Source organism: Pterocles gutturalis, unplaced genomic scaffold (genome assembly GCF_000699245.1).
Source record: "Pterocles gutturalis isolate BGI_N339 unplaced genomic scaffold, ASM69924v1 scaffold42403, whole genome shotgun sequence".
NCBI lineage: Eukaryota > Metazoa > Chordata > Aves > Pterocliformes > Pteroclidae > Pterocles > Pterocles gutturalis.
The window spans coordinates 1,396-12,194 of NW_010124501.1; the positions used below are offsets into that span (position 1 = coordinate 1,396).

Sequence of the window (10,799 nt, forward strand, 5' to 3'; positions counted from 1 at the left end):
CTTGATTCTACAATGAAATTATTGCAGGTCTGTCCTTGCACTTGTTTAGTAATCTGTCAAGATACTACTTGAGGAATGAGCCTTACTGTGTTTTTTAGGGAGCTGGAAACTGTCAGAACTCAGTGTATAATAATCCTTCCTCTGATTCCAGTGTGTACGGTTTTCAGAAAATTAGTCTACTCACTATTTGTGTGCACATATTTTTATTAAACTATTTGCGTTCTTTGGTGATATTTATCACTCTACCTCCAAAGTAGACCTGTGTGGTGGGATAATAACAAAAAGATATTTGTTTTATTAAAGGCTACTGAAATACAACAGTAGCTATGCATAAACGAAGCTGTTCTCAATTTACAGAGAATGCTGCTTAATCATATTGGAGATGGTGCTTTGCCACGAAGTGATTCCAATCTGCCTGGCCCGGACAAAGGTGAGTGGAAATGCTGCACCATACCAATCTTGGAAGCAATGGAACGATAATTAATCTGTCATATTCCTGTAGAATGCTAATTCTTTTGAGCATATCAAGTTTCAAAACATTCTAACTAACTGACTAAATTACACTAACACTTGAAGTTTCAAAACACTTTGCCAAAAACTTGGGGAACATGGTTTTTTGCTTGAACAGAGTATTTAGCTCAGAAGGGCCCAGAAGTTTGCAGGAAGTGGTGGTGGAGCAGCAGGTTGCAGCAGGCTGTCTGTGAAAGCTGTCCTTTCGCCTTCACAAGAGAGACATATGGGTTGATGAACCCTGGAGATGAACTTCTGGAGACTGAGGCAGAGAGAAGCTAAAGAGATGGATAGAGTCCTGAAGCTGGGTACCTGCAAGTCTCTTTACCAAATCTAAGTCACTGCTTTTGGTTATACTTTGATGGAAGAGAAAAGATCAATTTGTGGTTTGTTTGGTTTGGGGACGGGGCTTGCTTTTTATTAGAGTAAATGAGAAACCTATGAATTTCCATAGACAAAATGTTGCCTTTTACAGTTTTGCGTATGTGGAAACTCAATATTGTTGGCACAGTTACTGTGCCAAGATTTCCTTACGTGTTCCACATCCATAATATGCTCCATCATTTCATGTGCTGCCCTTTGTGGTACCCTGACTAGATTGTAACAAGAACCGACCAGGAATCAGATTTTCATCAGTAAGAGATTATTTTTCTAATTATTTTTGTGTCCAAGTTTTTATGAAAGCTCAAGTGTGGAATTTTTCACAGAGCTGAAAAACATGAAATAATTTAACATGGAAATGGCAAAACTTTTCCACTGGCCTGTGCAGCCAACTACATTACAGAATTGTTAAAATAAAATATTCTTTTCTGGTGACTTTAGCAGTCCAAAGAACTGACTGCTTGAATGACTTAAAAAAAGAAATTGGCTTGTCAAGAGATTCAGGCATTTGAAGTACCTAGGTCTGGTGCCAAGTCATTTTTGGGATGAGGATAAAACCATACTGCTAGGTGACAGCATATAGTAAAAAGCAAACACTGTATTGCATATTTTGGCAATAAAAAAGCAAAATTATCCTCTAGAATAAACACTATTCTGTGCACTGTTCTCAGGGTCAACTAATGTGCAATTATACTGTAACGATATCGTTACAGCTATGAAACTAATATTATTTGTACTGTACTTTTTGTATTGAGTTCTAGTATATACTGGTAAGGTGGGATTGCAGGCCTGAGAGCCCTTGGTGTTGCTATAATAGCAATAATTAGTACTATCAGTTAGCAACAGTACTTTGCTTTTCATTTCATATTTGTAAATGAGCACAGAGTCCTTGCATGTGGTTCTCTACTCACAATTATGAAACAAGCAGGCAAAAAAGCTCATGGTAAGGCAAGAGGTCTGAAGCTTTGAAAGTGGGGGGTTTTTTGGTGGTGGGTTTTTGTTGCGAGTTTTTTTGGGGGAGGGGGAGGTTTGAAGCAGTTTTTTTCCACTTTTTTACAGGACCTGTAAGAAAAATCATGGGGTTTCAATTAGCTTTTGTCCTGTCCACATTAGTGCCCTGTCTTTCTGTCTATCTGATTTCTTTCCAATATTGGTGGCTCCTTGGTAACAAGAGAGAATCCAGTTCTATTAAGGAAGCTGTTCCGGCCTTATGGGATCATTCAGTTAAAGTGATGGAATTTGATAGAGGTTACACAAACAAATACAACAGCCAATTTTATGCACGTCAAGGTGATAGTCAATTTACATGATCAAGCAGAGATCCTCCACCATGGATACGAACTGCGTATATAAACTTTCTTAGTCAACAATAATTTCATTTGATTTTTTTTCAAACTTCATTTCTTTCAATTTTCACTCCTTCTATTTTGTGTTCTTTCCACCTTCTTTCAGTTCTGAATTTGTATCCTATGCAGGCAACAAAAGACTGTTAGCACTGCAAGCTTTCTGAGGAAGGTTGATCAGAATTTATAGAATTCCTTTCTCTAGTCCCTTCTGTATATAAAATGAGTTAATGGAAACAGTTTATGAATAGTCTGTTCCCCTTTGCCTAGAAAACTTTAAATAGTGTGAAGATAAACTGATTATATTAGCAGGCTGCAGGCTTATCTCCCTTTGTAGCTGGATTTGCAGTGCACCAGAGTGCTACCTCAGCTGCTACTGTGCTTGATGGTCCCTACTGCTATACAGTCAGAAACTGACCTGGCAGCCAGATGCTTACATCAGGCAACCAGAAGATTAACAGACATTATTTAAGAGCTTTTCAAATGCTGATATAATCATGAAAGCTTCTCAAGCATGCTTGTTTAACATTTTCACTCTGTATTTTTACCCTCATGGATAAAGGCAAGTTGGAGAGCTAGACATCTTGATGCTTATGCCAGCTTTTGCATTTTCTTCCAGCTGTAAATGTTGCTCCCAGCAGCTGGAGCCTGGACAGTGGGAAGGAAGCCAGAAACACATCAGAAAGTGGAAAGCTTATATCTCCTCCTGTACCACCAAGACCTGCACAGACTGGTGAGTTAGTGGACACTTCAGGCTAAGTTCCAGTAAAAGTGATTTACTTGAGGGCTTAGATTCTTTCCACTCTGATTAATGTTTAACTTCTTGGGCAGGCTAATTTATTATTTGATTACTTACGTGGAAGGCTGTAGAACTGCCTCCACAAGTATTTTCATCTTCTTAATGTTCTCTGTAGCTTTCTGTTTCCAATACTCTGCCCCTTCACTTAATGACTGAGGAGTTTCAGACAGTTCATGCCGGTGCTAGGGAAGATGGTAAAATTTTTTGATCTTATGATAATTGGAAGTTAGCAGTCAGAAATTATCATTAACCACAAAGAATCTTACTGGACAGAAAATGCACAGCAGTCATGGAAGAACATGAGTTCTGTTACTGTAACCATTTGCCTTTCAAAAGATTAATTTCCATTTAAAGGAAAGGCTGCTTAAGTGATACTACAAATATAATTGTTCTCAAGGGAGTGAAGTCGCTTTTTGTGTGTTAGACTTATGCCTCAAAGTATGTCCAGGAATGTGTACAGTATATTTACAGGTAAATATTTTATATAAGTACATTATGTATTGTCCTTTCTCTTATTTGACATACAAATATATAATATATTTCTTAAGAGAAGAAGAAAAAGAGGCGGGGAAAATTATTGTACTGACATTTTTTTGAATCCTGTTATTATTTGGTAGGATATAAACCAATTTGCAGTAATATAAAATTTGTCAGAGAAGATGGAGGCAAAAATTTCTTATACTTTATTGGTTGTACTGCAAGGTAATCCTGAGAACAAAGTAAAATAAACACATCTCTAAAACTATTTGCAGCCATCAGGCAAGTAACTAGAGAGAACCAGAGATAATACTTGTGCATAGAATGATCTCATATCCACTGAAAAAGATCTCTTTGTGAAAATTGTAATGCCAAGAGTGCACTGAAATCTTTCTGACTTTACAGCATCACCAGCAAGACACATAGCCTCCGTTTCCCCTTCTCCTGCTGGCAGATCACCAATGAAGGTATTGTCTTATTGCAGTAAATTGCCTTTGTGGGACAGGTTGTATGTGTTGTCGGGTGGATAGTGTATATTTAATATACATTATTTGGGATTATATTATGTTTTCCTTTTATTACCATATGCCTATACAAAAACCATTCACAAGAGTAAGTAGCCATAGCAATTACAGCAGCTCTGAAGATGTTCAAAACTGCAGGTGAGAAACCTAATCTTCCGACTCTTCAGCCTCTCAATATTAGGCTTCTCACCTACATGGATAATCAAGCTTACCTGAGTCGTGGACAGAACAAAGTGTAAGAAAGAAATGTAAGAGGTACCCAATGGTATCCACCTGGTCCAGAATTCTGTCTCCAACAATGGTAAAAAGGGAGATACCGGCTAAGGAGAACCTGTGGTGCAACCCATTCCTCTTACTCCTTAGTATCCAGAGCTGTTGTATTTCAGGGTATGTTAGAGAGTAATTCCTGCTTCAGTCATTTTAATATCCACTTCCTCTGCAGAACGATCCAGCAAAGTTGTGTAAGAAGTTGGAAGTAGTTTGAAGCCTGCCAGTAAGAAACATTAAGCACAGGCTGTGAATAAGCATTGGTTCTTCTCTGGCAGTTAAACACCCGTGGCAACTGGGGATCCAGGCTAAACTGAGCAGGTTTCATTTCTGTTTCAAGGTATTTGAATGTGTTGGTACCTGCTTGTTGCACAACAGTGTATTGGTTAGAAAACTTGACCAGGAAATCTGTGTCTTCCACAGCACTGGAGAACATGAACTTGCAGCCTGCACATTCCAGGCAAACTCCAGTACTGACTGACAGACTGCGCAACATTAGACACAGGGATAGCCTCTACCACCCCATTAAAGCTGAGATAATTCTGTAGTTAGAAATATGAGGGTCAACAGCCTGGAAGGAGAGCAAATAGAAAGGCCCATGACTGGTGCTTCAGGCACTCAGGTGCGAGGGCAGGTGGAGGCAGCCCTGCCAAAGTGGTCCCTCAGCTACCCAATGTACAACTAATGCCACAGAGGTACACATCTCCAGAGGAGGAGGAAAGTGGCATCCCAAAATGTCTCCTTTCCCTTCGAGGTCCCTAATCACAAGCCAGCAGTCATTCTCCCATTTGTCATACCATAAGCCTGTAACATTTCCACTTGTGGCTGCACAGTGGTCCAGGTTCAACACAGATCAATTGTGCTGGCCATCAGAGCGCCCTGTAGCCCTATTACCATAGTGTACCTTCTGCTGAAGGCAGCACCGATCCCAGCTTTCACACTGGCTGCTTACTAGGATGCTCTCCACAGCATCAGGATATTGTACAAAAGGTGATGGACTCGTCCTTTGTTCCTGAGTGGACTCAGTACTGATGATTCTTAGGGGTGTTTCAAGCACACACTAACATTTTCTTCTAAAGGCCTGGACAGAATTTAAGCATTTTACAGCCAAAATCTGGATTGCTGCTTGGGAGAGGAATGCTGCCCTGGAAAACTTCTGAGAGTTGCTGGATCTCACTCCAAGCATGGATGAATTTCCAGACTGTTTTGGTGTCTAGACTGTTACTCACTACTGGTAAAAACAGTCTGCACTGTTGTCAGGAACCAGGTGCTTACACCTGCTTAGCTCCTAAATTGAAGCAGGCAGGATTTTGACATATTTGCTCTTCTTCTGAATGACAAAAGCAAAGGTACTAAGTCTTATCTATGGTCACTTAATCCAAGTGTCAGGCCTTCTTGGAACTGGAACCCATGACATCATTTATTTGGCAGCCTTGACGCTGGACATTTGTGGGGGTAGGAGTGCAGCTGCAGCCTCCTCACACGCAGAAGAATGGAACCTGAAACAAATAGTTAAACAGGCTCCTTGCAATGTCTGAGATATCTTCAACATGTATTGAGCTTTAAATCTTGCTCTGCTTTTCCCTAGCCATATAGAGGGCTCAGTTTTTAGCCTTTGTTCCAACTGTTGCGTGCTGCCAGAGAAGGCAATCTTAGTATAAAACCCACTGATGTAAATGAAGATCTATTTTTTCCATTGCTTTCTGTGTGCTGTGAGTCCAGTCCTAGATAGATAACTTATCTCAACAGCATGCAGTCAGTGCAGTCAGCTCTCTACACCTCTGCCCCTCTCTGTTTCCTCCCCACCCTTTGTTGCATGGCTCACGCTCTCACCTCAAGCTGAGCAGCTGAGCACCAACCAGTCTAACAGGAATTAGGGTGAGAAATTTGTCTTGGACGTGATGTCTCTGTCCTTTTCTTAGCCTGTGCTTGAGACCTTTCTAGATTGTCTCAGATGGATCTAGTCAAAATTAGATACGTTGCAAAAACCTTCCAACCTGCAAAGCACAGTCTAACCTTTTACAGTTTTCAGTTGAAGTTGCTTCACTAGAATAGGACTGCTCAATGCTTTTTAGGTAGGGCTTTACTGTCCCTGCCTTCTATTCTTTGTCAGCACTGTTGTTGCCGCTTGGGCCCTCAGCTCCCCGTCCCTCACCTTCCCACACAGACCTGTGAGGCTGCTGGTGCAGCCATTTGCAACCTTCGCCCTCCGTTGGACCCTTGTCCCTGGGGCCTGCAGTGGTGTTCTGTGTGCCAGTGTGTCCAAGGAATGCCTGGGAGATGGGGGAGAGGAAGGGTGGAGCAACTGCGGTTCAAAATGCCGTCTGCAGCAGCAGCAATGCCTCTCCTCCTGCCTTCCCGCTGCTGCCCCTGAACAGCAAAACGCGCTGCGGGCCAAAGGGACTGGTGCCCAGCAGCAACTGTTAGCTTGGCATCTGCTCTGCACTTCACCTCCCATGTTGGTATTATGACACACTTGGAAATGATGCCACGATGTAAATGCACTTTGCATGGCATGATGGTGCACTAAAACTGTGAGGAAAAGCCTTGGAAAGCGGATTTGGAACAGGAGAGACTGAAGGAGCTGCAGTGATGGGGATGCAGGTCCCGCGCTGTGGCGTTAGGGGGCAGGACACCCCCAGGTACGCGCGCGGCATGGCTCTGCCTTTAACCTACAGCTGGGAAAACTGAGGGCTCCTGTTAAGGGCTTCCAGATTTTTCCAGGGTGTTATGATAGTAAGATAACATTTAAATACAGTTTGCTTCCACTTACATGAATTACTGGCATGAGGAGTGTTCATGGTCTACCTAGGCACTCTTGAAATGAGCTTTTTATTGGTTTCTTACTGGATTAAACAGGGATACAACTGTTTAAGTTTATCAAGCCTTAGAATCTGTGCACTGTATCTCTGTGTGTTTTCAGTCTGAGCACAGAAACGCTCTCCCTCATTTACTCCAGGTAAATTATTCTTCTGCCCTTTCTTTCGAGCAGGGGTCTGTGCAATCATTCACACCATCTCCAGTGGAGTATCATTCCTCGGGGCTCATATCCAACTCCCCGGTGCTCTCGGGGAGTTACAGCAGCGGCATCTCTTCACTCAGCCGATGTAGCACATCAGAGACGTCGGGCTTTGAAAGCCAAGGCAACGAACCAACAGTGACTGTCCCCAGCTACAGCGTTTCGGAGGAGCCTGTGAGAAAAGAAAGTAAAACCCCGCCGCCTTACAGCGTGTATGAGCGGACTTTGAAACGCCCCGTTCCTCTACCTCACAGCCTCTCCATCCCGCCCGCCACGGACCCACCAGCGCTGCCGCCCAAGCCACAGCTGGTGCGGCCAAACAACCTGGAAAACAGCAGCAGGAGGACTGAGCAGGTTCCCCGGCCCAGGCCTCTGCCCCGCAAAGTCTCTCAGCTATGAGAAGCCACTTTTGTATTTAATTGCAACCAATTCTTTACCGTTAAAGAATAATATTTTCTAAAAATGGTAAAACACGTTTAGTTAGGCACTTTAATATTTCACCCACCTTTTCTTTTGAGTTACTTTGAAATGCTTATTAAAATTATGTTGCACATTTGAAATGAAATTACTAATTTAGGTTGCCAGTATTATAGGAAGCATGAATGAGAGGATTTGTTTTTTTATTTCATTGTGGTGAATACTGATAAATGATTTTATTTGTACTTTACTTTTATTTAAAAAACTAAATCTAAAACCCTACACCTCTCGTCTGAGTTAGCCGAATTCTTCTTACAAAATACAGAATATACTGACTGGATCTTTACTAATAGAGATAAATGCACGCTTCCTAACAAAGTAGTCTGTAGACTAGGATGTTTCTGCAAGTAGGGTGAAAGTTGTTTCTCTTATCTGATTAACAGGTTGGTCATTTCAAACGTCTGTGGAAAAACAAAGATATAATGCAAGTTATACTGCAGAGAACTGTTGTAAGAATGTGGTTTGGAATTTTTGAAACACACACTTGGTTTATGTTAAAGATGGAAAAAACACCTGCATTTCATTCAGCGTACAGCACTCTTCTGGTGAATCTTGATAAGGTTTTGTGCCATTAGTGTATTTCTGTACCTGACACATCCTTTTCATTTGAAGGTGCAATTTACACTTATTCTTCCAGTTAATGTTTTGTTGTTGTTTTTTTTTTTGTTTTGTTTTCTAAAAAAGCTAGCAGTTTGCTAGTGGGGGTTCTCTGCTGTTTTTGAAAGTTCACCCTACCCTAAAACACAGTCTGTGTGTGAAATGAATTGTTCACTTAACATGTGTACAAGAACCCGTACTGACTAGTACCAAGGCAATACGCTAAATGAACAAATTTTTAAAAATACAGATTACTGGATATCAATCAATGAATTTCAAAAGCTAATTGCAAAGGTCATTAATAATCCTGTAAAAATGTAGCAAAAATTCCGAACAGCTCTTTGGATGTGTACATACCAGTGGAGTCAGGTTTTGGATTTGCTTTTTAGCTTGAGTTCATCACCATCATCTTTATTGTAGGAGAATGGTGTTTGTATTTCAGTGACTGGCATCTGAAGAGCTCTGGAAAGCTAATGCCAAGCCGTAGGAATGTGGAGGGGGGGGAAGCACCTTCTGTATGTATTTTTTCTATCCTCTTTCTTTTACTGACTGTTTAACATGTGCTTGGGAACAGATGTGTGAACTGCATTTTAAATCATGCTGTTAAAAATATTCTCCCTCTTTTGCTGGGAAGCTCATGTTGATTTTAGCTGTGTTTGATTTGTTGCTAGTTTAACTGGAAGAAAGTGACCACTTTTTATATTCTCTCAATTAAACCTTCAGCAGTTACAAGCTGTTGAGGGTAGTTATAGAGGTTTTCTATAATAAATGTTCAAGTATTTTTGTACATAATTGGTAAATTTTAATAAGGATTGTACCATTATGTGAAAAAAAAAGAAGCAAACAGTTGTGTACGCAGTAAGATTGTTATAATTATGCCAAATACTTTATGTATGGAAAAAAGAATATTTGTAAATATGTGCTTTTAACAATAATTCTGCCATATTGACTTTACAATTTTGAATGTCAGAAAAAATTAATATATGTTAAAATATTTATGTTTTAGTGAAAGTATTCATAACTTGAAAAGGAACATATGAATTTTAGCTTTGTATCTTGCTGATTTCAAAGTCTGAAATTCCTTGAACTAGCTCTTGCTTTCTACTATAACATTGTTGTGTCTGTAACCACATCATAAAAGGTGTAGAAGGCTACATATTTATGCTGATATAAAGAGGTAATGCCTGAGATTTAAATAAGGTGTCACAAGTAAGATAACAAAGCTGCTTCGATTTTCTTTTTCCACCCATGTGTAGTTTAATAGATTTCATTGACTAGTGCTTGAGCACAGTATGAATCAGTGTTATTTGCTCCTGAAGCCATTTTTTAGTTTCTGGCAGTGAGCAGAGTTGATGACTTTATAATTTGCGTGCATTACTGAAGTCAACTTCACAGCAAAACATTTCTTGAAGTTCCTGTTTACCTAGACACTCATATTGGTTGCTGCATAATGTTAATATGGAATAAAAGGACTTGATTAATCTTTACAGTACAACTTGTTTTCTACCGAATGAGAGATGATAATTCAGTTTGTCATGGAATTAAAGTTCTGACTCATTGTCTTCCTAAATCCAGTTTTCTTTCTGTTAAAAATCTCCTGATGGGATCTAGTTTTCTCCCTATTTGGATCCATAATTGCTTTGTGAGACAATGTGGAGAGTATTGACCCGCTCTTCTGAAGAAGAATGTAAAATTTACTAGGAGAGTTCACTGTAAATTAACCTGCATGAGTGCTCTGTTTTATAACCATGACATCAAAAATACTCTGAAGGACAGCAGACGGTGTAAAATTGACAGAGTACTCTAAAACTGAGCTGACATATTTTCTGCTTAGCCAGTTTTGACAGATTGATTCTGTAGATCAGCTTTTCAACCTGATTTCCTATAAAAAATGTAGTATGAAATTTTGTTATGTATGTTGCAACACCCAGCGCTTGAAAACCTAATGTAAATAAAGGTCTCGTTTGAATTTTATGTATTACTCATAAATGTAGTTTTATCACTTTCTGGATGACAGTGAGTAATTCAGAAGCTCCTGTACGAGGACCTATGAGAACAAGTTGCTGTTACTATTCAATAGCTTGAATGTTATCCAACGTTTGCATAATAGGTGAGATGATCTTGTATTCAAATACTGCATTTGAGATGCTGGTACCTCTGGCATACCACAGGAGCAACTGCAAACTCATCTGGCTGGCTTTGAAATTATGTAGTTTGGACCGGTTCTCATGATGGGCTAATACCTCTGCAGTGTGAGTGAACTCAATTATCATGATGTCACAGGTCAGATCATAGCCTGTAGCCTGTGTTCTAAAAGAAGCACAAAGCTGAAGTTCCCCCTTCATAGTAAAGGTTTTAGGGCAGTGCAGATATAGCTCTGTTTACATGGAGCAGGGGGTAGCTAC

General features: G+C 40.2%; 1 protein-coding gene across 1 annotated transcript; it reads left to right on the top strand.

Annotated features, from left to right (window-relative positions):
- Nucleotides 1–357: 357 nt before the first annotated feature.
- LOC104465286 (dedicator of cytokinesis protein 4-like) lies at nt 358–7,855 on the top strand (the record flags this gene model as incomplete). The annotated part of the gene is made up of 4 exons (XM_010078268.1): nt 358–430; nt 2,854–2,967; nt 3,916–3,977; nt 7,294–7,855. Coding segments are annotated over 4 exons (675 nt in total), but the record flags the coding sequence as incomplete, so codon positions are not given.
- Between the last annotated feature and the right edge of the window lie 2,944 nt (nt 7,856–10,799).